At 55.3% G+C, this 26,449-nt stretch overlaps 9 protein-coding genes and 1 non-coding gene across 10 annotated transcripts; 5 read left to right on the forward strand and 5 right to left on the reverse strand.

Moving 5' to 3' along the window:
• Nucleotides 1-1,504: 1,504 nt before the first annotated feature.
• B0I36DRAFT_309036 (glycosyl hydrolases family 43-domain-containing protein) lies at nt 1,505-3,186 on the forward strand. The gene has a single exon (XM_046152082.1). It carries the CDS (start codon nt 1,535-1,537, stop codon nt 2,900-2,902), a length of 1,368 nt encoding a protein of 455 aa, XP_046017708.1. The 5' UTR covers nt 1,505-1,534; the 3' UTR covers nt 2,903-3,186.
• Nucleotides 3,187-3,533: 347 nt separating this feature from the next.
• Nucleotides 3,534-5,383, reverse strand: B0I36DRAFT_343515 (uncharacterized protein; the record flags this gene model as incomplete). The annotated part of the gene is made up of 2 exons (XM_046156168.1): nt 3,534-4,489; nt 4,549-5,383. The coding sequence occupies 2 exons, from the start codon at nt 5,381-5,383 to the stop codon at nt 3,534-3,536; spliced, it is 1,791 nt and encodes a 596-aa protein (XP_046017709.1).
• A 3,628-nt stretch (nt 5,384-9,011) lies between these two features.
• B0I36DRAFT_891 (uncharacterized protein) lies at nt 9,012-10,882 on the reverse strand. Its single transcript, XM_046163531.1, has 5 exons — nt 10,714-10,882; nt 10,164-10,636; nt 9,695-10,098; nt 9,522-9,631; nt 9,012-9,430 (listed from the first exon to the last, which is right to left on the reverse strand). Exons 1-5 carry the CDS (start codon nt 10,797-10,799, stop codon nt 9,079-9,081), a joined length of 1,425 nt encoding a protein of 474 aa, XP_046017710.1. The 5' UTR covers nt 10,800-10,882; the 3' UTR covers nt 9,012-9,078.
• On the reverse strand, nt 10,883-11,340 carry B0I36DRAFT_890 (uncharacterized protein). Its single transcript, XM_046163526.1, has one exon. The coding sequence runs from the start codon at nt 11,200-11,202 to the stop codon at nt 10,966-10,968; it is 237 nt and encodes a 78-aa protein (XP_046017711.1). The 5' UTR covers nt 11,203-11,340; the 3' UTR covers nt 10,883-10,965.
• Nucleotides 11,341-12,111: 771 nt separating this feature from the next.
• Nucleotides 12,112-14,164, forward strand: B0I36DRAFT_309043 (uncharacterized protein). The gene is made up of 2 exons (XM_046152083.1): nt 12,112-13,390; nt 13,453-14,164. Exons 1-2 carry the CDS (start codon nt 12,359-12,361, stop codon nt 13,942-13,944), a joined length of 1,524 nt encoding a protein of 507 aa, XP_046017712.1. The 5' UTR covers nt 12,112-12,358; the 3' UTR covers nt 13,945-14,164.
• A 1,456-nt stretch (nt 14,165-15,620) lies between these two features.
• On the forward strand, nt 15,621-15,981 carry B0I36DRAFT_357058 (uncharacterized protein; the record flags this gene model as incomplete). Its single annotated transcript, XM_046157740.1, has 2 exons — nt 15,621-15,866; nt 15,970-15,981. The coding sequence occupies 2 exons, from the start codon at nt 15,621-15,623 to the stop codon at nt 15,979-15,981; spliced, it is 258 nt and encodes an 85-aa protein (XP_046017713.1).
• Nucleotides 15,982-16,742: 761 nt separating this feature from the next.
• Nucleotides 16,743-16,821, forward strand: B0I36DRAFT_t2. The gene has a single exon. It is a non-coding gene; the product is annotated as a tRNA-Arg (tRNA).
• A 322-nt stretch (nt 16,822-17,143) lies between these two features.
• Nucleotides 17,144-20,171, reverse strand: B0I36DRAFT_279925 (NMDA receptor-regulated protein 1-domain-containing protein). Its single transcript, XM_046151461.1, has 3 exons — nt 19,116-20,171; nt 17,940-19,064; nt 17,144-17,881 (listed from the first exon to the last, which is right to left on the reverse strand). The coding sequence occupies exons 1-3, from the start codon at nt 20,017-20,019 to the stop codon at nt 17,436-17,438; spliced, it is 2,475 nt and encodes an 824-aa protein (XP_046017714.1). The 5' UTR covers nt 20,020-20,171; the 3' UTR covers nt 17,144-17,435.
• Nucleotides 20,172-20,615: 444 nt separating this feature from the next.
• On the reverse strand, nt 20,616-21,702 carry B0I36DRAFT_426303 (caffeine-induced death protein 2). Its single transcript, XM_046162388.1, has 2 exons — nt 21,370-21,702; nt 20,616-21,307 (listed from the first exon to the last, which is right to left on the reverse strand). Exons 1-2 carry the CDS (start codon nt 21,434-21,436, stop codon nt 20,772-20,774), a joined length of 603 nt encoding a protein of 200 aa, XP_046017715.1. The 5' UTR covers nt 21,437-21,702; the 3' UTR covers nt 20,616-20,771.
• A 207-nt stretch (nt 21,703-21,909) lies between these two features.
• Nucleotides 21,910-23,939, forward strand: B0I36DRAFT_916 (P-loop containing nucleoside triphosphate hydrolase protein). Its single transcript, XM_046163579.1, has 4 exons — nt 21,910-22,443; nt 22,534-22,949; nt 23,018-23,652; nt 23,715-23,939. Exons 1-4 carry the CDS (start codon nt 22,115-22,117, stop codon nt 23,733-23,735), a joined length of 1,401 nt encoding a protein of 466 aa, XP_046017716.1. The 5' UTR covers nt 21,910-22,114; the 3' UTR covers nt 23,736-23,939.
• The last annotated feature ends 2,510 nt before the right edge of the window (nt 23,940-26,449 follow it).

The following is a 26,449-nucleotide window of genomic DNA, read 5'->3' on the forward strand; positions in this document are numbered from 1 at the left end:
CCAAGACGCCGTCATGGAGTGCTCCAGCGTTGGAGGCACTGGCCGCCATGATGGGCAGCCACGCGCCGTGATTGTTTGCCAGCGACTGTGATGGCGTCGCACAGGGCCAGCGTGAATCAGCCGCATCGCAGTGTCAATGTACAGATCGGGACATGGCGAATGCAAGGGCGGGAGGCTCCGGTCGGGATCCGATCAGCTGGGAAACATTGTGCCGTCATTGTGTTGTTTCATGCTTTGTTTTTCTCGCTGTGATGGGCCTCGCTGTCGCTCCTGCCACTACCGCACCTCCGCGAGACATGCCGGTGCGGCGTGTGGAGCCGCTCTGCATCACCCAAACCAACCCAGTGGGTATCTGTTCATTCGAAAAGCTGCCCCAAAACCCACATGACGATATCTTGTTGGTGCCATGTGGCCAATCTGGCCGGCGCTTTTTCTTTTTCCTCCTGCCACTAGTATGTGACAGGCCTGCAGTAGTGGGTGATCAGTGCGTCGGCCAGAGCCTGAACTCGACCATAGCCACGAAGCCACGCGTACCCCGTCACATCACGATCGTCTCAGCACGCGTGATACGAACGACTGCGAACACTATTCGCGAAAAAGCGAAGCGAAATTCTGCACCGCGCGGAAGGTGCCGGTGCGAACCCCGACCTGGGCTATGGCCACGAAAGGACGGAAGCGCCAGTCGCCTGGAGGAAGCTCTGCTTCCAGTCACATGCTGCGCACCACCATAAACCTGTGACGAGCTCTCCTAGTAGCCATCACGATATCAGCACATGGGATATTGGCAGGCTGCCGACGGAAGATGAGAGATGGATCTGGGGCAGAGCCGGCCCTCGTCAATCTGCCAAGCTTCCCCGGAGCCGGGAGAACGGCTAAATGCCTTGTCCAGCTCCGAGAGTGGGGCCGGAGCGCGGGGGGCTTTTAGCCGGGGGGTCACGAGCGATGCCGGCCGCCACGATGCTCGCTCACCGGCTCACGAATAAATTTGCATTCGCAGCCAGGCGGAGGCGGTGCTGCCGGTCAATATATGACCTCTCTCCCCCCAGATCGGATCGTCCTGTGAGGCCTCGAAACTGCATCATCATCCCCAAGTCCCAGCATGCCCCAAGTCCGCAACCCGATCCTGCCGGGGTTCAACCCGGACCCCTCGGTCCTCCGCGTCGGCGATGACTACTACATTGCCACGAGCACGTTTGAGTGGTACCCCGGTGTGCAGATCCACCACAGCAAGGACCTCGCAAACTGGGAGCTCGTCTCGCCTCGCCCGCTCAACCGGGCCTCGCAGCTCGACATGCGTGGCGACCCGGACAGCGGCGGCGTGTGGGCGCCGTGCCTGACCCACGACGGCGACAAGTTCTACCTCGTCTACACCGACGTCAAGCGCAAGGACGGCGACTTCAAGGACACGCACAACTACATTGTCACTGCGGACAAGCCCGAGGGCCCCTGGAGCGACCCCATCTACGCCAACTCGAGCGGCTTCGACCCCTCCCTCTTCCACGACCCGGACACGGGCAAGAAGTGGTTCGTCAACATGATCTGCGACCACCGCCGCCGGCCGCAGTTCTTTGAGGGCATCATCCTCCAGGAGTTTGACGCCGCCAAGGGTGCCATGGTCGGCCCGCGCAAGAACATCTTCCGCGGCACCGATCTCGCCCTCGTCGAGGGTCCGCATCTGTACAAGCGCAACGGCTACTACTACCTCCTCACGGCCGAGGGCGGCACCGCCTACGGCCACGCCTGCACTCTCGCCCGCAGCAAGGACATCTGGGGCCCCTACGAGGTCCACCCGGACAAGCACATCCTCACCTCCAAGGACTCGCCCTTTGCCGCCCTCCAGCGGTCAGGCCACGGCGATATTGTCGACAGCCCTGACGGCAAGTCGACGTACCTTGTCCACCTCTGCGGCCGGCCCATCACCCAGGAGCGCCGCTGCGTGCTCGGCCGCGAGACATCCATCCAGGAGTGCGAGTGGCGCGACGACGACTGGCTGTACGTCAAGAACGGGCCCGTCCCCAGCCTCCACGTCGAAGTGCCCGGCACCCGCGACGAGGAAGCCTACTGGGTCGAGAAGCGCTACACCTTCTCCTCCCCTTCCCCCTCCGCCATTTCCTCGTCGGCCGAATCCTCCACAGCATCCAAGGACCGCGACACCGCCGCCGACTCCCTCCACGCCGACTTCCAGTGGCTCCGCACCCCATACCCGAACCGCATCCTCTCCCTGTCCGACACCCCGGGCGCCCTGACGCTCTACGGCCGTGAATCCCCGGGCTCGTGGTTCGAGCAGTCCCTCGTCGCCCGGCGCCAGACCCACTTCTCCTACGATGCCTCGGCGGTGCTCTCGCCGGGCTACTTCCCGGACGACATCCGGCAGTTCGCGGGCCTGACGGCGTACTACTGCCGCTTCAACTTCTTCTACCTCGCCGTGTCCGGCACCAACGACGACTTCTGGGACGAGTCCCTGGACATTGGCTCCCGGGGCCAGCGCGAGCTGCTCATCATGCAGTCCGAAGGGTCCTACCCGCACAGCAAGCTCGCGCGGCCCATGGTCGAGCCCGTCCCCTTACCTTCCCGCGACGAGTTCGACGGCCGCATCAAGCTATCCCTCGAGATCAGGGCCGACAAGCTGCAGTTCTTTTACGCGCTCGAAGACCTGTCCTCGTCGTCCTCGTCAGCAGCGGGGAAGGCGCCTGTGAAATGGGGCGAGCAGAAAAAGATTGGTCCCGTGCTGGACGCGAGCATCCTGTCCGACGAGTGCGGAGGGCACCTCGCCCACGGCAGCTTCACCGGCGCGTTTGTCGGCATGGCCGCCTCCGACATCAACGGCACGGCGCTGCCCGCGCGGTTCGAGGAGTTTGTGTATACCCCGGTCAAGCACCAGAGCGATCGATACGAGATTTGAGGAGGAAGAAAGACAGAAAAGAAAAAAAGAAGCTGAAGGAAATAAGTATTTGACCGCGAGTGTGTGGTTCGTCGGGATCAGAAATGTAGGTAGAATCTACATGGTCTTACCTGTAGAATTAGTTTTGGGGTACGACGGTCGGTAGAAACACCAAAAATGGGACGATGAATAACGTAGGCTTGCTGGAACAAATCACCAATCACGCATCAAGCCATCAAAAGGGTAATTGCAAGTAACTTGGAATTCGTAAAAGGATTCATGTATCCGTACATACAAGTGACCCCCATGATGTGCTCTGCACACTGGGAGCCCAAGCCTAGTGCCACTCTTTTGCGGCAAAGGCGGGAACAAAGTCGTGAGTCGACCGCAAAGTATCGAAAGCGATTAACATGAGATAGATGTATTGACAATCAACAAAGGCTGGACAGGATAGGAAACTCTGACAGTATGAGATAAAAGGAAAGTGCGCATGGCCAGGGATGTCCGTGTTAGTAGGGCATGCCGTCCATTGGCGTCTTTTGGGGGCTAGCAGTGAGCAGATGTAGTGATTGCAGCTCTTGTACTCGTACTCTGTGCGAGTTTGCTGAGGTGTGGCGTGTGTGGTGACTCCCAAGTATGCGAGACTGGTGACTTATAGGGTGAGCACATTCACATCGGGCATGCTCCGCTGGCGTTTGTGGCCCCAGTCTTGCTGTGAGGACGCCTTCCGCTTCTGGTTAACGGTGTTGAGTGGGCTGCTGGCGAGCTCGGATGTTCTCCTCTGCTTCCTGAGGGGTGATATGGGTACATTGGTGCTTGCAATGCGGCCGTCTTTGATGCCACGAAGCGTTCCCTCGTAGTACGGTCCAGAAAAGGCGAGGGACTCCCGTGTCGCCTTACTACGGCTGATGAGCTGATGGTTCGCTTGGTCGCGGCGGAAGGCGCCAACAAGGTCGGCGTTTGCCTCAAAATGGTCAAGCAGAGATGTCATGTCGCTTGATCCTGTAGCAGGGCGACCCATGGAGTTCGGCGTACACAATATCGGGTCTTCATTGTCCCCTGCGCCTTCGTCGCCAGAAAGACCTTCAAACTCGTCGTCGAAGTCGATGAAGTCTTCCAGTTGCAAGTGCTTCTCCTCGTCTTCCTGGTCATGCTCGCCACCGCTGTCGTCGAGGTAGTTCGTGTCTGGCGGAAGAGAGAAGAAAGCCTCCTCCGGTCCAATGGCTTGTGTGTTCATAAAGTCGCCAAATGTGTTGGACGAAACCATGGCGCTCATCATCATGTTGCCGGAATTGACCATGGGTGATGATTGCGGCTCCGCCTCGAACCATTGGAAGTTGAATTGCTCAGGCGACAGATCGAGCCCTCCATTGCGGCCGCCTTGTGGGGTGAAGATCATCATCTTGCCCGTCTTGGGGTTGACGATAGCAATGGGCTTCTTCCGAGGGTTATCCAGAGTGAACCGTCCCACGCGAGGTTGGCCTCGGCGCGCTCTGATGATGGTGACCACTTCGGAGTCTGAGTCCTCTTCGGCTAATTCTCTCGCAGTTTTAGGTCGCACAGGCCTAGCATCCATGTCATCTTCCTCTTCTGTCGTATCGCCATCGGCTGTAGCTTCCGTGTTAGTAGAGCGCGAACGTAAGAACCTGCATCAGCAAATAGCTTACTCTGATAACCATCGAGCGAAGTGTCATCGTCCATTTCTGGTGATGGCATCAGGCTTGATTGGGCTGTAGAGCTCTCATGGCGGTTCATGGGAGTGGCGACAGGTGTACTGTCATCATCTTCTTGAAGGGACTGGAGGACAGCCTCAATATCAGTCGAGACATTGTCGTCAAACGGCGAATCGTGGTGATTGGAGAAGTCGTGGCTGTGAAAGTCCCAGAAGCCTGAATCGGAGTTGTTGTCGTCATCGTGGTCGCGCTCGATCTCGCGGCGGAACCCCGGGTCGAGCGAACTCTGAGGCACAAAAATGTCCGGGAAGAAGTCACGATTCACAACGTCCTCATCCGTTTCGGTTGAGTCGCCATCAGAGGAATCAGGAACATCGAAGCGGACTCTTCGTTCGACAGCCGAGTCATTGCCCAAGGAGAGAGTATCCGTCTCGTCCTGGTTCAACTCGTCCACGTCAACATCGGACAAGATGCCATCCCAACTAGCGCTTTCGACAGGATCGTTGTCTTCTTCCTCGTCATCATCGTCGTCATCATCTTCCTCCTCTTCGTCTTCGGCATCGCCAGCTTCGTCGTCTCCTTCCTCATCTTCTTCTGTCGGCTGAGGTGAGCTCTGAATAATGTGCTCCTCCTCAGCCGCCTCTACATCTTCCTCGTCGTCCTCGTCAGATGTGAGGTCGTCAAGATCAGAATAGCCATCTTCGTCGGACAGATCGAGGGACGAAGATGAGGAGACATCGGATGCTCTCCGTCGAACAGGCGCTTTGCCTTTGACAGGGGTTGTGGGCTGGCGCTTGATGCCCTTGGACACCTTCTTGTATGCAGGCATATTGTCTCGAGGCTGAGGCTTATTGAGAAGAAGTACAGTAGTTTTCCTCCTTGTCTTCTTGTGTTGGTCGTTACTATCGCCTTTGTTGCTTGGAGACTGAGCCAAGTTGCCTATGGCTGAGCAGTCTTGATGTGATACTTGCGAGAACAATCTCTGGGTGTGGATGGTTTGTGTCAATGAGGACGTTCTCTAGTCACTCAAATTGTTGTGGTAGTTATATCGAGTTGCATAGTACGAATGCGTAGTGGGCGGAATGTGATGTATACGGAGGTGCTCAGTACGGCGAAATTGACAAGACGTTGCCCAGGAGCAGGTTGAGAGGGCGTGATATGCAGTAAATTGTATCGAGTCGAGGCTTCCAGCCACCCTGTGCAGTGAGCAGAGGGAGCAGGAGCAGCGAAAGCCTGGTAAAACTTCGTCGAGGTCGGATCAGATTGAAAGATGCGCAAGGAGCTGACGGACTACGAGGCGTGAGGGTGCCACGCCCCGCAGTGGGTGTTTACAGCTCAGCGACGGCCGAAGGCATTTTGCTCGACGAAGTTGTATTGGTGTATGCTCCGAGAGAGGGGTAGGGCGACTTCGTTGTCTGTGGTGCGTGCGGGTGGGCGGGCGGGTGCTGGGGAGAAGGAGGAAGAGAAGGGAGGGGGTCGAGTGAGGCCCGAGAAAAAATGGCTGTAGCGCATATCCAAACTTTTTTTCTGGGACGGGTTGCTGGCAACGGCCCCCTTGCTGGGTAAGGTACGCCAGCACCGCATTGGCCTGACCTGACCCGACCCCAGCACTCGCTGCTCCGTCGCCGTCCGACGCCCACTCGCACCTGCAACACCTGCCACTGTGGTAAGTGCGGAAAGCACTGGGCGGGGGGTTTTGCTGGGCTGCATGCTCCGATCATCTCCATCGCGGACGTCTTTCTTGCAGCTGCACACCAGTCTCCCCATTCCCAAGTGCCATCCCCACCACGTCAGCTCCCTAAGGTATCCTATCTGCACGAGGCTGCTCGCCCGCTGCCCTCCCATTCGCCCTCTGTGCCTGAGACGACGCCTCTTAGCATTCGCAGCTCCCAGTCACCGCCATTTCGACACTTCTCCCACCCCTCCAGCCGAGACATGTCTCCGCGAAAACAATGCCTTGAACGGCAACCGACTCGCACTGAATGTTTCCATCTGCTCGTTGGGCCGCATTGCTGCTATTCCGCCGGCAATTTATACGGGCAGTGCGTTTCTCCTGTCATGGCCGCGGCTCTGGCCAGCCGCCCGAGATTGAATGAAGCCACAACTATGCAGCACAATGAGGGGCGGACACGCCATCGCACCCACAAAGGAGCAGGCGGTTGTCATTAGCATTTCTGGGCGGCATGCCATGAAACAGCCCACTTTGACCAGCCAGTACCCACAGAGTCACGCACGCCATGGGCCAAACCATCACGTAGCCCTCGGACAAGGCTGTGCTCGACGACGCAAGTCCCTCGTAGCCATCCATGTGTGCAAATCCGGTAGTGGCCTACTACAATGGCATCCTGTGCGTGGCGTCTCGGCCGCTCCCACTTTGATGCTCAATGTCAGCTAAGCAGTGTTGGGTGTGGCAGGAGGTGCAGCGCCCAGGCTGGAGGGATGGGAAACCCCTGCTGCGAGACGTCGATTGGCGTTTTGCGATGACTGGACATGCAGCCACTAGCATCCTCTCCCGCATGTCTCACCCTTCCGCGGCGCAGCCATCGTCGCTGGCCGAGTGCTCCTGCCATGCTGCCTGGATCCATCGACGATGCGCATACCGTCCCGGCAGAAAACCCTTGTTCATGAGGGCTATTTTCCCACAACATAGTCGAGGATCATCCAGCACTCGTCATCGCGCCAGGTTGGGACCTACACTGTACGCAGCAACTCCGCGCCCCCGCAGTGGAATGGGCCATTTTTCGAGGCAAACCAGAAAAGAAGCCCCGCCAGCGATTCTGGGGACAAGGGTCCTCCAGGCCCACTCTCTGCCCCCGTCAACCAACTCAAAAGTCTCCAGCGAATGACGTGGTCCCGCAGACTCTGCCGCAAATTGTCCATATCGCGCCAGTTTTTGACAACGCCCACTTCCTCGGCACCCTCCGACTATTCCCTCTGCCAGTGCTCGACATTGGCCTGCAGAGTTAGCTATTGGGTAATGTGCAAAATCTGCTGCCGCACGTCAAGAACTCTGGCGCTTCACAAGGCATGAGTTGTGACGCATCATGTAGTATGACTCCCTCGTCATCCGCAAAGCACTGATCCTGTCTGGTGTTTGTCCTCAAGTACGTGGAAAGCCCATGGTTGGAAAGATGAGTCTTTGCTTCGTCTGACTCATGGAGCTTCTTTGGTCAAACTGGTCGCTTTCTATTGGCTCCGGTAGAAGCACAGTGCCTTTCTTGGAGACTTCTCTCCGAGACTAGAAAAACTCAGCTGTCCTCATCAAGCCGCGGCCACTGCCAAAGAAAGACTGAAAACCGGAGAACCCCACACATGATGTCTTTGAGACTGGAGGCTGTCGCTCACACAAGCCATCTCGCGTGTATCATGCTCCTGCCACGTGCGTCTCGCCAGGTGCAGCAGAGGCATAAGCGACAGGGGTAGCGGGTGTTGAAATTTTATTCTGCCGTGCGTCATTCAAGATTACCCTGCCCGATTCGGTTTATTTGTTCATCTGCTTGCTGTGTCTAAAACCCCGGAAGCTCCCTTCCGCGTGGACGTTGTCGGCAATACCAGGCTCGTCAATGACGAATCATGACCTTGATCCGTGTATCGACGCCTGAACGAAAGACATGAGAATGTTACAATTGCAAATTTAGACTCAAGAACAAGAATAACCTAGATATCATTTCCGCCAAGGGATCCCCTTCTCACTTTGTTTCTTGGTGTTTAACTTTTCCTTCGTGGAGGTCAATTCTGAGGCTCTTGCCGCTAGCCGAATCGAGCCACAGGGCTGGTCCCTGATTGGCGCGGGATGTTGCGCACCCCTGCACTACACAGGGCTGGCTTTGCAGTACATTGCGCATGGTCGCACGGATAACAGAGCTTGGGAAAAGAGTGAAAAAAAAAAATGTGACACAAGGCATGAATGCACAACGCCGATCCGGACACCCTTCTTTACGGTCTCTGATTTTCAATATGTGGTGGTTCTAACGGGCCTAGGGTTGAGTTGAAGAGCATGGCGCAAGGCACTTAGGATCGAGGTACGTGGTGCGCGCCGCCACACCTGCGACAGGGGAGGAGCTCACATATACGTATTTCCATCAATAGATCTCCCTTAGGGGATCTCAAAGATCTTCTGAGAAATCATGCACACGGGCCATATCGTCGAACGACGAAGTCCGATTCAAAAATGCTGCCCGCGCTGTTCAACGGCAGAAAAGACGCGGCTATGTGCTTCACAAGGTCCAGAGGTCATATGGATCGAGCGTCCACGGACCATGGAAGACTGTAATATCAGCATATTGGGCATGAACATGGTGGGAATAGGCTGGCAGGCTTGTGTTCACCAGCAAGACCCTATTCTCCCGACTTTGCACGCGAAGTCAGACGCATCTCCCAAACTGCGCTGATATCCAGACACGACCGGAATACGAGGAGTGACAGCTTAGTCTACAAAATTCGCTCGTGGCCTCTCTTCCACAGTTACGCACTCACGATCTGCGCTTGCGAACTCTTTACCAATGCCGTAGTCCTTGCGAATTATTAAGGGGCCTGGACAAAAGGAGGAGGAGGAGGAGCAGGAGAAGGAGGAGCAGGAGAAGGAGGAGCAGGAGAAGGAGGAGCAGGAGAAGGAGGTGGTGGTGGTTGCTTCGCCATCCACGGCTCCAGCCACGTAAACGTCTCGGCCAGGCGCGCGTTGAGGGTGTGGTTGCGCAAGTCATGCACATGCCGCTCAAAGACCCTGCTGATGCGCATCTCGCGCGCCGAGGCGCCCGTGTATATGTCGCTTACGGGGTACGGCCAGTTGAGCGAGACGTTGGGGGCCGCGAGGATTCGGTAGTCCTCCGAGTCCGAGGTGCCGAGGTTCGTGATGAGGAGGTCCCTGACTTCGGGCCTGCCAAAAATTCGTCGCATTAGCGATGTGTCCGTGGGTCAGGGGTGATGGGAGGAAGGGGTGCAGGACAGGGCTGGGCGGGGAGACATGCCATGGCACAATGTCCATCCATATGGGATGAGGCGTGAACAATTGCGTTTCTGTCGGGCGCAGGAATGCAGGCATCTGCTCAAACGTCTTTTTGCATGGATTTAGTAGCCACTGCCCGTGTCATGTTAGTCAGGCAGCAAAAGAAGGACGGCCCATTGTGGTCTAAACACGTACGCGAACGTAGTTACACATCAGATACATGCCTGCCACTCTCTCGGGCACGCCAGGAGCCCTCATGGTGAACTGACCAAAAGTGCCAATCGCATTTGTGATGGGATCGACGGCACTATCTGGCTCCGGGTTGAGCAGGGACGAGATGGCTGGGAAGGTTGGCCGAGCCAGCTCCTCGAGCTGGTTCTTGCTCATGTGTTGCTGTCGAGAGTTGACAATACCAAGGAGGACAGCCTCGATCTTGGCGCCAGGTTTTGTATACTGCGGCACGCGCTCCCATGGGTGTGGCTGTTTCGTGTTGACAGCTGCCTCCTGCTCACATTCGGATCGCTGCTCCTCAGTAATCGTGGAAAACATGGCCGGGATCAGTGGTTCGGGGAAGAGGCCGCTATACTCGAATTCAGTCACTATGCACGTGTTAGTGACTGTAGACACAAACTCAACGTCATATGGCAGGGATAGGAATACGAACTGCACATATCGCCATCTCCTAGAATGCCGGCGTCTAAAGGCTGATCAGCAGGCCACGAAAGCGCGAGTGCCTGGTCCTCCTGAGGAAAAGCCACGGCAGAGGGGATTGGTTCTATCTCAATGGTCGGCGATCTGGACGGTTGCCTAGTCCAAAAGATCTTCTGTTCTGGTTGCACGCCAGCACCACCGCTCGCGAGCGAGGACGCTGGACTTGGTAAAAAATCGGCAGTGGCTGAATCGACGATTGTCGACTCTATTGACGCCACAAGATGTGTGGGTGCTGCCTCCCTGCTTGACCCGTAAGTCGGGGCCAAGAGAGCCCGCTGAATTGTCCGGATTGATTCATGGACTGTGCTACGGACGTTGTTGTCCTTGTCCTGAAGTCTGCGGACCTCACAGCGGGCCGCATCGAGACGCTTTTTCAAGCTCGCAACTTCTCGTTCGAGACTGGCGATTCTCGTACGGCGGATACTTCTGTCAAAAGCAAGAGCTCCTGTCAATCACTACTCTCGACTACCAAAGACAAGTTCCGCGGGCCACAAGAGCCATACCGGGATTCCCTCTGGTTGGCTCTGTCCATTGCTCGCTTCCGGGAAAGCTGTTCTGGCGTCAGAGACGCAATAGTTCGATCCCTCATCTTAGATAGCTACAGAGAAGCGGGGACGCCAAAGGTGGTCGCTGTTTGGGAGGATTGCACCATCGCCGATCTTGTGTATGCCGAGCCTTTCAATACTTGAAAGGATGAGTGCACTGCATCGATATCGGATGAATGGTGGAGCTCGGATGAACAACAATCTCGCAGCTCATGCCCTGGTGTCCAGGTGCGATGGTGTTGGCGCTGACGCTGTCGTATCAACTGCTGATTGAAAAGGCCTCTTGGGCGATTGTGTGCTTGGCAGGTTCGATGGCGTCAGAAGCGGTTGTGCATGCAAGTAACGTGCTCGGCTGCAGGTATCGACATTGACATCCCTGGCAGAACTACAGACAACAACAACAACAACAACAACAACAGGAAAAGGGGACGAATATAAGTATATCATAGTCAATGGCTGCCGTCGTTGCCGACCAGAAGCACACAAGACTTGCCACGGGGATTTTCAGGGTTCACTGCGGCCACTCACCTGCCATCAGTGCATCTGTGGCGGCCTGTCCCGAGCCCACGGGTCTGCCCCACCATTGAGCCTCTCCCGCCCCCCAAGGTTTTGGCTCAAGGTTTGTCTCTACCCAAAGCATCGTCGAACAAGGTCGACTGATCTTGTCCCAAATGGACTGTCGGCAGCGTTTCGCCTGAACCAAGATTCGGCTCGATGCATATCTCACCAGCTATCCTCTGGATCTTCACCACCAAAGTGGCTGATTAAGCGCTGCCGTGGCATTTGATTGACGTTGACGGACGCCACAATTGCTGTTCTTTGTTCAACCGTCGAGCCTTGTCGTCGATATGGTGTAAGTGGCTCCTCGCTACTCGGCGTCTGCGTCCAGGCCGAACCATTCAAAATCTTGTATCGGAACGCCATACCGACACGCAGCCGGCTCGGGTTCCGAGATTCCTCACATCTCGTCAATCGTCCCTCGTAGACGGTCTGTTCTCTGGTTGTGTCAAGCTCGGTATCGAGCAGCTCGCCTCCCGCCTTTGGCTCTTGTCTAGCTGTTGGTGTCGGTGCAGTCAGCTCAAGGCGACAGGCCCATGTCCCAAGGCGATTATGGCGTCCTCTGCTATTATCAGGGTCAGATTAATGAAGCCTCACTTGTCTTTCCTTCGCGTAACTAAGTGATTTGGACTGCAATGAAAAGTCCTGACTGGTGCCTTCGACAATCAGATCAGGAACGAACAGCATGGGGGACAAAGGTCGCTCCTGCCGGAGGTGGAGAGATCCACCCGGACAAGTGGGTCTCCGATCACGTGAAAGTTACGAGGCTCATCCTCCTCCTCCGTCCGCTCATGGCACGCCAACTTGAATGCTCCATGAACCAAGAGGGCCCCGAAAGTTCAGAAGCAATGGGCCTCGTGCTACCCGTGACACCCAAACCGGCAGAGGACTCGGAAACAATCCATTGCCCCGCCGGAAGCTTGTCAGCGGATGCTCCGTAGACGTCCACGGACGGAGCCGAACTTTCACGACCCGCCCGGAACGCCACCGACGCTCCTGAACTGACCACCTTGGACGACTGACTGTGGCAGCACCAATACATGCGATGGAGCAGCCCAGCCAGGCATCTCGTACGGGTGAGTCTGGGATGACATCGGATCCGGGAGCGAACAATGGCTCCGTGACGGCTCCTGCGCCGACCAGCAGCGCCTTTGGTGCCAGCGGCACATCAAGCTCCACTCCGCGACCACACTACGTGCCTCAGTTCTCGGCGGCCACACAGATGATACTGCAGCGCATAGGCAAGCCCGGAAGTTTCAGCTCGGCCTTGTCCTCTGCCTCAGCACTCTCCCGGGATATCGAGCCATCAGCGTTTCAAGATGCTAAGCGACGGCTCGTTATGAACATGAACACATCCCTGACGATGCCCCTACCGACTCCCCCAAAGTCCCAGCAGGAGACAGCCGCTAGCTTGCCTATGAATGATGCCTTCCAGCTGCGCACCCCTTCTCTCGGTAAAGCTGCGGCCATCAAGACGACCACGGCCCGGACCTTACCACTCCCGAAGCCACCTCCTCCTGAGGGCCCTGAAGCAGCCAGCCCTGTCAGAACGACGCCAGATAGAACACCACGGACGTCGCAGAAACGTAAGCGGGCCAAGAAAGAGGGCAGCATGGAATCCCCTAGCATTCTCAGTGTTTCCCAGAATGGAACCCCCACGACAAGCAGCAAGCCCCTAGAAGCCTCACCACTAGCAACCACGACCAAGTCTGGACGCCAGATCCTGAAGCCTACCACGTACAACCCAGCGACGGTCGCAGCTGCGCAGGTCGCAGCTACACAGCAGAACCAGTCGAAACGAAAGCACTGGGGAAAACGAACTGCGGAGCAGGCTCTGTGCAAAGTGTGTACAAGGGGTCTCAGTCCGTTCAAGAATCAGGTGGTCTTCTGTGATGGATGCAATCTGTGCTGGCATCAGCTCTGCCACGACCCGTACATCGACGACGAATTCGTTAGCGACGAATCCCGATCATGGTTTTGTAGCAAATGCATGGCGAAAAGAGAGAGGCATTTGGCCAAGAAGAAGACGGTAGATGGGTTTCGAGGCACCAGTTGGGCAGCAAAGACTGCAGATCAGGTTGGTCGTCGCTCACTGAAACACATGCACCTGCCATGGCCTACTAATGTACGTCTTCGTAGCGCCGGACATATCTAAACAGTTTACCAGCGACACAGCTCGTCAACTTGGTCATGTACAGCCTTGAGCTTCATCCCGATCTACCCATATTTCCGCCAAACGATAATGGCAAGCGCGGTTCGACAGTACTTGCATCACAAATCACAAATGGGCGCAGCACACCGTCAGACATGAGCCCAAAGGCCCCCACTCAATACTCGCGAAAATTCTCAACACCAGATAATGGAAAGACAAATGGAAAACTATCCGGCGCAGCCACCGAATCGTTCCACACACTACAGGCCACCAGGGAGTCGTCTACAGACTCTGTGCCTCCATCATGGCCAAAGTCAGGACAAGGCTGCTTGTCTAACATGGAACTTCTGGAGGACGACTTCCATGACAAGAACGATTTTGAGGCGTTCAGCCTCACCACATATGACGGCAAAGGGCGCAAGCTTGCCGAGAATGGAATTCCAGTCCAGCGTGGTGGCGGTACAGAATTGCCGTCATGATGACCGGCTGAGGATGGCTGTATCATTACTACCACTTGCTACATGTATTGTTGCTCCATGGCTAAATATAGAATACAACAAACATCACGGTCGACAAATAATAATATTAAAGGAATCCCCGCACTCTGGCGCATCAAGGGGCAAAGTTGAAGACACTGGCTTCTTGGGGCCCATGACTCGTGAAATCCTTGGGTACAGCCGAAGCACCTTTGGGAAGGACGAATTAAAGTCAGCCACGGAGATGCAAGGATGAATGCTGAGAATGCCGCCGAATGAATGCGTGGCTGTCTGGTAGCAAGAGGGTGGCGTTTCGTTTCGCAGACGCCAAGTCCGTTTCCCGAGTTGCAGATGATAATATGTGACATAGAAGGGGATCGCTTGCCTATCAATTCCACCCAAAAAAGAAAAGAAAAAGAAGTCAGGGCCGTGAGTAGGAGCCACAGGATAATGTTCGCCAAGTACAGCGGACGGGTGAGAAACGGAGACGAATTACCCCGGAACACGCCCTTCAGGGGGGAGACAAGGCTGAATGATCTGCAGGGCACGGGCAGTGCCTGCCAATCCGATCGATCGACATGCCGAGCATGCGGCGGGATAAGACATCGCGCGCCTCACTTTATGTACTATTTTGGGGGCTGGACTGGGGTCCTCAGCTGCACTCACCATCGAACCCAACGGAGTCCCGACTTTCTCTTGCTTGTCCTTCAAGGGTGGCCATATTCTTCGCGTACAGAAAGACGAGGATAATCAAGTATATGATTTGTCAAAATTCGTTGCTATGGGCGTTGTTTTCTCTCCAAAATAAAATCTGGAGCGCTCAGGCCTGTATACTTCACACCATGATCTGCGGTACCTTTGTGCTAAATGAGACACGTAGGGACTTTTTCGAATGCACACAGGCCGGGCAGACGGACAGTCTCGGTAGGACACGCAAGAACGGCACCGATCGGTTGTCGGGGCCATCTTGTGCATCCAGGGTCGATCACGGGGTAATCCGCCCGATTGATCTGCGTGTGTCATTCAGTTGGGGAGGCAAGGACCCTGAAAACTCACTGCCAATGGCGAGATAGTATTCTGCGGAGGATCTCGAATTAGACAAAGCACCTCTAGCGAATCACACCGCAATCCGTGGGACCAGAGCATCAGCTATAAACAGATCCTGTGGGGGATTTTCGCAGCTGAGCAAAAAAAGACCTGATGATCTCCCATAAGATAACATCATGGCAATCACGCATGAAAACACGGAATGGCCTTCATCTCCCAATACAAGTAAAGATCTGACCATGCACAGAGCTCAGCTATCCCAGTGGTTGATTCATGGCTGTGTCGAGCGTGAGGATAGGCCCAACTCATGTCGCAGCCGCTGGTCTGTACAGTATCGTGGCGAGAACTTCATTTCCTTGATCGACAGGACGAAGCAAATAACAGAAGGATCGTCACAACGATCATTTCACGAGATACGAGAACCCGGAGGCATCATCAACATCCATGTTGATGACCAAAACAGGCACAAGGGTTGAATATAAATATGCCTGGAACTCCAGCCCATCACAGAACAATGGAACAACTCAACCAGCACAACCATACTCACAACCACAACTATCACTCCCTCACACACACCACCAAGCCAATTATTCATACACTTTTACAACCAACAACAACCCCGATTCATCAAAATGAAGACCTCCTTCGCCACGCTCATCACCTCTGCCCTCGCTGCCACCACCTCCATGGTCACGGCGGCCCCCTCCGGGAGCACCGGCACCGGCACCGACACCATCGCCGAGCGCGACAACTGCTTCTACCCGAGCTCCTGCTCGTCCACCTGGTCCGGCAAGTGCGAGGACTACTGCGGCACGCGCGGCTTCTCGCACATGACGGGCGAGGACTGCGAGTGGCCCTCGAAGAAGTGCTGCTGCATCGTCAGCTAAGCTGGATAAAGCCCTCCTCAGACTCCGTTTGCCATCGGTAGGTCCTTGTCCCTTGGTGGTGATTGGGCGAGAGTTTGTGTACCTTTGAATTCAGACTGAGATATAAAAGGCAGTACGGGTTGGTGGTGATTTCGGAGCGTTCTGCTGAAACGTGGAGAGGAAGTTAACGAGGATGGAGAGTTTGCAGGAAGCTTTCATGAGAGTGCTATGGAGTCGGCTCTGGTGGCTTAGATCAATATGGAAGCATGCTAGTGGGTGCCTGAGAGTACATAACGAGACATTGACAATGCCATTCGCTTATACAACAACCCTGTCCCGATTCCGGAGTTGCAATGTGTCGAATTTCAAAAGTCAGTACGGACACAAATGGCCACTTCTCTAAGACGAGAACCCATCCTGGATGGTGGCCAGCCTCTCACGTCAGAAGGCGATGTTGTCAACCTTGTTCCATGTCCAAATCAAGCTTCACAAAAGTTCGCATTATTTTGTACGAACGGTGCTCTCGAAGAGGGGGGTTAGTAATGCCCATGGCAGACCTAAACGCAATAATTAGTTTGTCGCCAGGAGCTTTACAAAATCTTTTACATAGAATTGATTGTGTAGCAACGGAGACTAACATCTCTGCAAACTCTGACGGAATTCCTCAACCTCAAACCGTGTGCAAAACAAAAATGAAATGAAGCAGAGGCATGGGCAAGTTCTACACACAAGATTCCTTGACGCCTCTCTTCAGCATCCTATTTCCATCTTATTCCGCGACGATCGAAAGCATCTACCAGTTGATCCACGCCCTAGCTAACTAAAACTGTGCGGAATGTCAGACCTTTCATGTACATTGCTAAGCACCATCTCCTTCATCATAAAATCGGCCGGTTGGCGCAATGGTAGCGCGTTGCTTTCCGGCTCTGTCTGGCAAAGGTTGCGGGTTCGAGTCCCGTGCTGGTCGCATTTCAATCTTTTCTTTTGTCCTATCTCTCTCTACTTGGGTTTTTTCTTTTTTTGCTCCTCATCGATTGTTTTTGGCTTGCATGTTTTTCACAGTTACATAACGGTTTGCTCAATGGATGATGATGGTAGAGCATCGCGCAGGCGAAGCTCGCATCGTTCTTCGCTAATCTGTGCTATGATGCGAGGCTTAAAACTGGCTTTGGCCGAAGATTGCTCACGCTTGACATACTTTCACGGTCGTTCCGCGTCCTGGAATTCCCATATTACCTGACTTGTGCGTCCCAGCAAGGTGAGGCGTGGCACTTTCAACAACTTCTTCCAGGCTGCTTAGGTTCGATTGCATCGGTGCACAATACTAAGGAGGAATTGCGAAGCACGGCATCCAAACTCTGTAGAGACAATATGCTTTTTTCTTCCGTCTACCTAGACTTTTTATGACCACCAATGTGACAGGCTTCCAGATGCCCTGCACCAAACAAATGCACTGAATAGATGCTGTCATGAGTATGGTTTCACTATGTATACCCAAAACCGCCAAAACCGTCCTTTTGTTCGTCTGTAGGTCGTAGGGCTGCATGGTTGCGGGCCTTCAGTTTTCTGACCCGGGAACGCTTAAGCGAACATTGTGACCTCTGGCCACTTCTTATGAGCCGCAGCCTTGAACGGCTCGGCCTCTGAGCTGCGCCAGTTACGCAGGATTGCATATGCCTCGAGCGCCTGGTCATGCTCCACACTCTCAAGGTCGAGGACGCTGGCCAGCGCCTTCTCAGCCTTGGCGGTATCTTCTCCCAGCAGCTTCGCAGTGCGGGCCGCCGCGATGACGTGCAGGGCGCTCTCCTTGTGCTTGGCAAGAAACTCGGTGTTGTATTGCTTCAGGTCGACGTTGGTATCGAGTGCCTTGAATTCAGACTTGATCACTTCCGCAACCTGGGCAGGTAGTGAATCAAGCTTGGTGTTGATGGTGGTGCGGAAGCGCACCGTCTGCTCGTGCACGCTTGGGTTGCTGGCATCGAGAGCAAGAGCCGCATTGAGGCATCCCAAAGCAAGGACATATTTCTCTGTGACCATGTCAGTGATTGCTCCAGATTGAGGCAGCGCCGAAAGGAAAACACTTACCCCTGCGAAGATAGACCTCAAATCCTGCGATCTGGCCATCGATGTTTTTGGGGCTATGCTCAAGGATAGGCGTGAGGAATTTGGTGGCTTCCACCAGAGGTTGCGTCGTTGCAGCAAGTTTCTCCCCGTACGGATCGTCGTCCTTCTTGACTGGCTCGCCAGTGGCTGCCTTGGCCTTGTTTGGGTCCTGCTTGCTTGCCTTCTCAGCCGCGTCTCTCTCCGCTTTCTGGGCATCTTTGCGAGCCTTCTTCACAGCCTTCTTCCGCTCGGCTTCGGCCTCGTCATCTGCTGATCCGTTGACACCATTTGTGGCCGACCTGCCATCGTGCATGCTGATGTACAGGGCAATGGCGTCGAGAGCTGCGCGCGTATAGATTGGGTGCTCGCGCAGCTTGTCCTCCCACCGAATCATATCCATGTAAGCTGCAAGCTGTCCCTTCCGCAATGAGAAGCTGTGGAAGTCGAATTGATCCTCCTGCCAAACATCAAAGATGTTGTAGATGGTGTGGAATCTCTTGAGGGCAAGCGCAACATCTCCGCGTCGTACGTAGGCCTCGCCATCTTCGCTCAAGAACCACATGCATTGCATGTCTATCAGCTCAGCCAACGGTCCGTTCGGCGAATCGCTTCTTGTGAAGAGAGCAAACGTCTTGAGCGCCTTCTCGTTCTCGTTGTTGCGAAGCATGTACTTGACTGATTTCGAGTTGATGTATCTGTCCTTTAGATCGAGGTTCCGCGCTTGATCCATGATCTCCGAGGCTTTTTGGGTGTTGCCCTGGTGCTTGAATATCCGCGCCTTCGTCATGTGGAACTCAACGTTCTTCGGCATCAACGAAATACCTTTCTCAGCATACTCCAGCGCCTTGGTGAGGTCTCGTGACGGGTGGTAGTTGTAGTGCTGAGCGAGGAAGTACAGGGCGGCGGTCTCGCCCTTAAAGTCGCTGCTGGCAGTCTTCTCTGTACTCTCCTTCTCCTTCGTCTCGAGGTAATCGAGTGCGAGCGACTCAAGTGTCTCCTTCTTGTTGGCATCCTTGTAGAGGTGCTTAAGGTTAGCGAATGTCGACGGAACTCCCCGATCGAGCATGTAGGTGAGATATGAATCGGCGGCCTCCTCGAAATCATCCTCTGTGACGCGATTAGACTGAGACATTACGATTACCAAGGTTGTCTACATACCAGCGAGGAAGTCCAACGGCAGCCGCTTTGGCGCATCTGCACGAGGGAACTTGGTGGCATATTCGTCGTAGACCGCTTTCTTTGCAGCCTGGTCGTCGGCAGGCAAGTCGAGCACCTCAACGAGTTTGTTGTAGTACTCGGCGTGGTCTGGGTTTCTCTCCAGCAGTGCGCGGTAGGCCTTGGCGGCATCCTCCTTCTTGCCCAATTTGTACAGATACTCCGCACGGCGTTCCAGCACATACAACCGATCCAGACCGCTCTTGGCTATTGTCTCGAGGTGATCCAGTGCCCTCTGGTAGTCGCCAGTCTCAGCAATGATGTAGTTCTTGTACTTCAGCGCTTCGGAATGCTCCAGATCGGTCTTGGAGGGAGGCGTCTTCAGCGACTCCTCGTACGACGTCAGCACCTTCTCGGCTTGCGCCAGGTCACCAGCCAGATGGTGGGCAATGGCTAGAGCACTCCAATTCTGTCGGACCTGCGGTCGGGCCTGTAGCATTGCTGTCCGGCTCTGAATGTAGCCCTGGTAGTCCCGCATCTGCGCCTGAAGCAGGGCCAGGTCACGCTGGATCTGCGCAGACTCCGGCTCCAGTCTCAGTGCAAACTTGTATGCCTTGATTGCCTCCTCGAAATTCTTCTGGTGTCGGTAGAGCAGACCGTAGACGTGCCAGCAGATATGCGACTTCATGTCGGCCGTCAGGGCTTCCTTGCCAAGCGCGAAGGCCTCTTCCGTCTTGCCCTGCTGATTGAGGATCAGCGCCTTCATGGCCATGGTATCACCATGCTTGGGGTTCTTCTTGAGAATCTGCTCGGCAGCCTTGAGGCCTCTCTTGTACTGTTTGTCTTCATAGTTGCGGATGACCTGGCGGAAGAGCGAGCTCTCCTTGGCGCTGAGAGGCTGTGGCATGGCGGGCAGTAGGTGCGGCTCCTACGCCGTCGGGAACAAAGCGACTCGTCGGGTGGGAAAGGGCCGTTGCGGTCGTGAGGGTGACGCCTCGTATTTGCTGGCCAGCGATGCTACCGTCGGTGACGCACGTGTGCCTTGATCTGGGGACAGAGAATGTGCCCGGAGTGCGGTTCTCGAAGCCGTGCTTAGTGGCCAGAACTACGTGGGGCATACCTCGCAGCACGGCAGGGTCAGGTCAGGTCGTGGGCCGAACGGGAGGAGGGGCACCTTCCAGGCGGGTCAAACTTGTGCATGGGCTCAGCGGGCACGCCGAGTTGATTTACGAGACAACCAAAGGGTATGACGGTAGAAAACCCAATTGAATGAACATTGCGGCCCAAAGCACAGAATGTCGAGTCAATACTTGAATGGGCGTCGTGCTGAAACACAAACCAGCCTGACCGACAATTATCCGGCTTCGTGAAAGACTACCTCAGATTGGTCACAGCTGGTGTCTCTGGCTTTTGCAGACCACTCCATGTCTGAGTCGGGCCACACCTACGTACCTTGGGTACTTATGCATTCTTCCTAATATCAAACACGTCTTGCCAGTCCTTCATTGAAATAAATGGATTGGGATATCTGTACACTGATTCCATGCTATGCCATCTTATCGTACAGAAAGAGTGGTAATAACTAGTTCTAGACTAGAAACAACACAACGCCATGCTGATGAACCCCCTAAACCATTAAACCCACCTCTGCACTTTCAACTAGGTCCCCAGTTCGCGTTGAGGGCTCGACTTCTGCTGCTCGCGCCTCCATGTGTCGAGTGCCTGCTCGGCGTCAATTGGAGAAGTTCCGCACCGCTCACCCAGCACTGCCCAAGTCCGCGATCGAACAATCTTCTCCACGCCTCGTTCCTGCCGCATCAGGTTCGCCAACTGCTCCGTCCGCGCCTCTCTGGGGAAGAACCGCGCCGAGTACGGATCAAGTCGCTCGTCGACTATCCGGTCTCGGTTCTTCTCCGTCTCGGAGGCTCGCAAAGCGATCTCCGGGTCGTCCGGATCTGGGCTCGTTGCAACAAGCGAGCAGTACGTAAGGACATCCGATCGACTCTGCCAGGACGGAAACAGGACTTTGCCCTTGAAATCTTCGCACGCTGCCGCGCCTATGGGCTGCCGAGGCCCATGAGGCGCTCTCGAGGCGGTAGACCGGGGATCGAACCCAGCCTTGGCAGGCGTGACTAGAGCATTGAGGCTCTGCGTGATGGAGTCGTCTACCGTACTTCGGGAGAGACGCAGAAAATCTGGTTGCGCGGGTGTTAGATCCGTGTGCTGCTAGCAGGAAGCCTACACTTAAGCATCTCACCTCTCAAGGCAACGGTGGAGAAGCAGAACTGTGGCGTGAGCCTGGCCTGGGCAGATGCTTCAGTCATGTTCGTGCTCGCATCGCTCGAGCTGCCCGACAATGGCGCCGGTGCCTTTGACCATAAAAACCCAGCCAGGATGACTGCAGTAGCCGGCTGATTTACACAGGGTTGGCCTCTCTCGACTCAGACCCGCGGGGTATCAAGGCTGAGGCACTATTTCGATGCCAGGTTACAGAGGAGAAGAGGTGTGACAACAATGCTATCTTGAAGCAGGAAGTCACAACAGCTGCATTCAGTGTGTCTACAGGTCATCTTCCTGAGAGCTTTAAGCATCACTTGATGATGACGCGACTCCGGCTGTGTTACCTAAGCTCATGGATGGGTCCAGCCCGGAGCAGCTTGCTGCTACCCCACCAAAGGCCTTGCAAAATTCTTGATAAGTGCATAGAGGCGCGGCTTAAGTGCATAAGGCTCTAGCTTGAGGCAACGCAATGCGTCCCTGCCTGCGCTTGCGGCGACCGCGTGCAAGCAAGGTCCCCACCGAGCCATGCCGGATGGACGTTGTCATGTTGCTGCAAGCTCACCACGACCTTGAAGCGTCCCACCAACGCACACATCCCAACACAACCAGCCTACCAAGCGAAGACAACCGTGTCTGATCTTCCGCAGCTCCAGCTCGATTTCTGAAGACCTCGTGGCTACAGATACACGTCTGAGAGACCCAACCCGTTTCAGGCACACAGCATGTCGAGCACACAAGACTCGGGCGCCACCGCTCGACGGGGCTCCGATGACGACAAAGACCCCAAGAAGAATGGCAAGGGCGACGCAGCTAGTGCCGGTGCTACCAAAGCTGGAGGCGATGATGCAGAGATGGAGGACGCCGAGCCTGAGGAGGAGGAGATTCTCGACGAGGAGATCCTCAGCCTGAGCACACAAGACCTCCAGATGCGGAAACGGTTGTTGGAAAACGACGCCCGAATCATGAAGAGCGAGTTCCAAAGGTTATCACACGAGAAGGCGACCATGGGCGAGAAAATCAAGGAGAATATGGAGAAGATTGCAAACAACAGGTAGGTTGCGGGCCGTCCTGACTGGGAGGCTCACCAGGCGTTCACCTACGCAGCCCTGCTGTCCGTGACCATCATCTGACCTTATCCTAGGCAACTACCCTATCTTGTCGGCAACGTCGTCGAGCTTCTCGATCTTGACCCAACCGCCGAGTCGTCCGAGGAAGGAGCCAACATCGACCTCGATGCTACTAGAGTGGGCAAATCCGCGGTCATCAAGACTTCGACAAGACAAACTATCTTCCTGCCTCTTATCGGTCTCGTAGACCCAGCCACTCTCAGACCCGGTGATCTCATCGGCGTGAACAAGGATTCATACCTGATTCTCGATACACTGCCTGCTGAGTACGACAGCAGAGTGAAGGCTATGGAAGTCGACGAGAAGCCCACAGAGAAGTACACCGATGTCGGTGGGCTTGATAAACAAATAGAAGAGCTCGTCGAAGCTATCGTGTGGCCCATGAAGGAGGCCGAGCGGTTCAAAAAGATTGGAATCAAGGCTCCAAAGGGTAAGCGCTTACCAAGCATGGTCTTGGCGTATTGTGTATTCCTGGGCTGACTGAGCGTTTGAAAACAGGTGCGCTGATGTACGGACCCCCTGGTACTGGCAAGACGCTCCTTGCGCGTGCCTGTGCTGCCCAAACGGACGCGACTTTCCTCAAGCTTGCCGGCCCCCAGCTCGTGCAGATGTTCATCGGTGACGGTGCCAAGCTTGTGCGAGATGCGTTCGCTCTTGCCAAGGAGAAGGCGCCCGCGATCATCTTCATCGACGAACTCGATGCCGTGGGCACGAAACGTTTCGATAGCGAAAAGAGCGGTGACAGAGAGGTCCAGCGGACAATGTTGGAGCTGCTCAACCAGCTGGACGGCTTTGCGTCAGACGACCGGATCAAGGTCCTTGCGGCCACGAATCGTGTCGATGTGCTAGACCCTGCCCTGCTTCGTTCAGGACGTCTCGATAGGAAGATCGAGTTCCCTCTTCCGAATGAGGAAGCCAGAGCTCAAATCATGCGGATTCATTCTCGGAAGATGACGGTCGACGATGGGGTGAACTGGAACGAGTTGGCGCGTAGCACAGATGAGTTTGGCGGCGCTATGCTCAAGGCCGTCTGTGTCGAAGCTGGTATGATCGCTCTGCGGATGGGCAAGAACAAGATTGGACACGAGCACTACGTGGACGCCATCACCGAGGTGCAGGCCAAGAAGAAGGAGGTTCGTCATACTCGCCTGAAACCATCATTTGATGTGGACAATTTCACTAACCATTCTCTCAGACTGTCAACTTCTATGCTTAAATCCGCCTCGCTCGTGCCGGCAGGGACTCTTTCGGCTATGTGGAAGATAGAGCTTACTAGATATCCCAGTGCTAGACAAGGGCGCATTCTGTACATTTACCAGGCCGAAACAGTTTTGCACTTGGAGAATGCCCACCAGATTTGGTTGAAGGCATGGATACCACTCTCTTCTGGTGCAAATTATCTCCACCATAGCTAAGAACGGGCTCTGTCACAACTACCAATCAAACACTTGTCGTTCCCTCTGCGCTTCGACAGCTAACAGAACAGACCCGTGCTCCGAAACTACCTATCACATGTTCACAATCACACTTTGCTTCAACATGCGGTGATCCGTTCCCATTCTGCGCCATGCATCGTTGATAAGGAGCAGCTGCTTTGACATGTGCCAGCGATGACTTATCTGGTCACAGGCTTATTGTTACAGTCGTCTGTGCAGCCCGAGTTTCCGATGCAACTGGATAGACGAGTGTGACCGCCACAGCAAGCGGGTTCGAACCACTGGTCACCGTCACTGCCGTAAGCGATTTAGGCTGGAGACCCTGCACAGGACAGTCGCCGCCGTGAATCCGCGTACGAAGCCTGACGCTGAAGAATCCGACTACTATGTTAGGCGTCAGACTGCAACACAGCATCGGCTCGTCCGTGGATGGTATAAGAGATGTCGAGTTATGACCATTGACACGACGTTGTTTATGACGATTTACTCACAATTCACGGGAGCCCGGCTGATGTCTCCGTCACCACCAGACCCCCTGGAACCGTATAATTTGCCGACTATAGCGCTTGTTGGCAGGGGCAAAATCTCCAAAACCCTTGTCCCCACCCCAACCAGGTGATGGCCATTGACGTCGCCGTTGCCAACTTTCTGGGCACTTCCCGACAATGACCCAAACAGAGGGATCGTCGTGCCACCCTTGCTAGCAGTACCCAGCCAAACATGGCTATTTCGGCTCAAAATCGTACGGGGAGCGCACTCGCCCCTCCCTGGATTCTCCGCCGCCCCGAGCCCGCACCTTGTGGTGTGGCCAAGTGCCTGACGACCCTTTCGTGAGCGAGCCACACCTCGCTACTTGCCGCCTTCCACTTGGTGCGCACTACTCCGGCGCCCATACTCACAATGTTCGACATCAGTGGTGGATGAGTCGATGACGATCGACCCTCAGCGTCGCATTTGGCCACCCCGCAGCCAGCCACAACTTGCCACATGGACGTCGTTGAGGCTGGATACCGTAAGGTACATAGGCGACTATGCCACCACTTGTGAGAGTGGCCCACACAGTCTTCTAGCGGTTGTCAGGTGGAAACAGCCTGCAACTAGTCCCGGAGTGAATTGACCGGAACAGCCAAGGTGCAGGGTAATATCGATTCGCAAGTTGGCATCCAGATCGGAAGCTAAAGAGTGATCATATAGGTAGGGAACGGCCACCATTGCTGGTAACGAGGATGCTCTCACTGGGCAACGCACCCCGGCAACACTTTCCGATCTGAGACCATGGTCGTCTGCCAGGGGTATGTACGGAGTATGTGTGCTGGCCCGTCCGTGCAACAGCGCACTACTGGCCGGAGCGAGCCCTGGCAGCTCGGTACTTAGCGTACTTAGTCAACGTCACTTGCCTGGCGCCGGTGGACTACTCTCACAAGTTCCAACGGTTTCACACCATGTTCTTGTGCCACACTCCGCTGGCTGCAGGGGTTCGGAAAGAGATCGTCATCGCTACCTAGGTACGCACCGAACACGAGTCGAATGGCGACCTGGCGACAATTCGCTCCCAGCAAAAAGCACTTTGCCGTGCCTTAAGCAGTCGCCACAGCCGTCGATCGGAGGCCTACTGGGCCCTGGTTGCATGTCCCCGACAGCCGCTCTTTGAGACGAAATGAGGCTCGCTCAACCCTGGGTGCATACTGCATGACGCACGCAATGGGCTGGACCTTCAGTGCTCCAAGTTGCGCTGTACACACAACTTCTCGTTGATCCACCCCCACAAAACCGGAACTTTCGTACCTGGCAGGGTCCAGGGTCATCGCATCTGCTGTTGCTGTGCGTGGTGATGGGTTTTTGCCCTTGGCATACTCTGCAGATGTCAGAGCACGCAGGCAGGTTAGAATAGTGTCGAGTCTGCAGGAAGATCTGTTCGCTCAATGGAAACTTCCACATCGATTCAAGAATGCCAATAGAGACACGGAAACAAGGAAGGAGGTTGTGACGTGCGAGTTTCCTGGACACATCATGGCTCGAGCCGAGCCCTGGGGGTGTTACAAGTCGAGCACAGAGCGAGGCGGATGTTGCCCGGCTTAGCCCTTGCAAGTCCGAGCGATGATGCAGTCGACGTGACACAGCAAAACCCAATCCGAGAAGCACAACAGTCTGTGAGTCTCAGCGGCCTGAAGCCTCTCGCCGCTGCAATCAGCCGTGGACCAACCACGAATCAACACGGCCTCGTGGAATTCATGCCTGCCCTCTGTCGATCGGTCATTAATGGGCCTACTAAGATGGACGTCAGCCTGGATAGCGGCAGTGACATCCTTGACGTCCGATTGCTCCGCAGGCTGAATCTACAGACGAGAGGGCATCTCTCATCCATGCCTTGTTTTTGTCCTCGCTCCACTTCTTGCCTCCCTCCCTGCCCACGCCATGCCATCGGGCAAGCTCAAGCCCTGAGTCCGCAGTCCGTGAGGGAACCCACGCAGTGCCTTTGTTGCTTGGATCGACA

This window comes from Microdochium trichocladiopsis (assembly GCF_020744255.1).
Source record: "Microdochium trichocladiopsis strain MPI-CAGE-CH-0230 chromosome Unknown B0I36scaffold_1, whole genome shotgun sequence".
NCBI classification, from domain to species: domain Eukaryota; kingdom Fungi; phylum Ascomycota; class Sordariomycetes; order Xylariales; family Microdochiaceae; genus Microdochium; species Microdochium trichocladiopsis.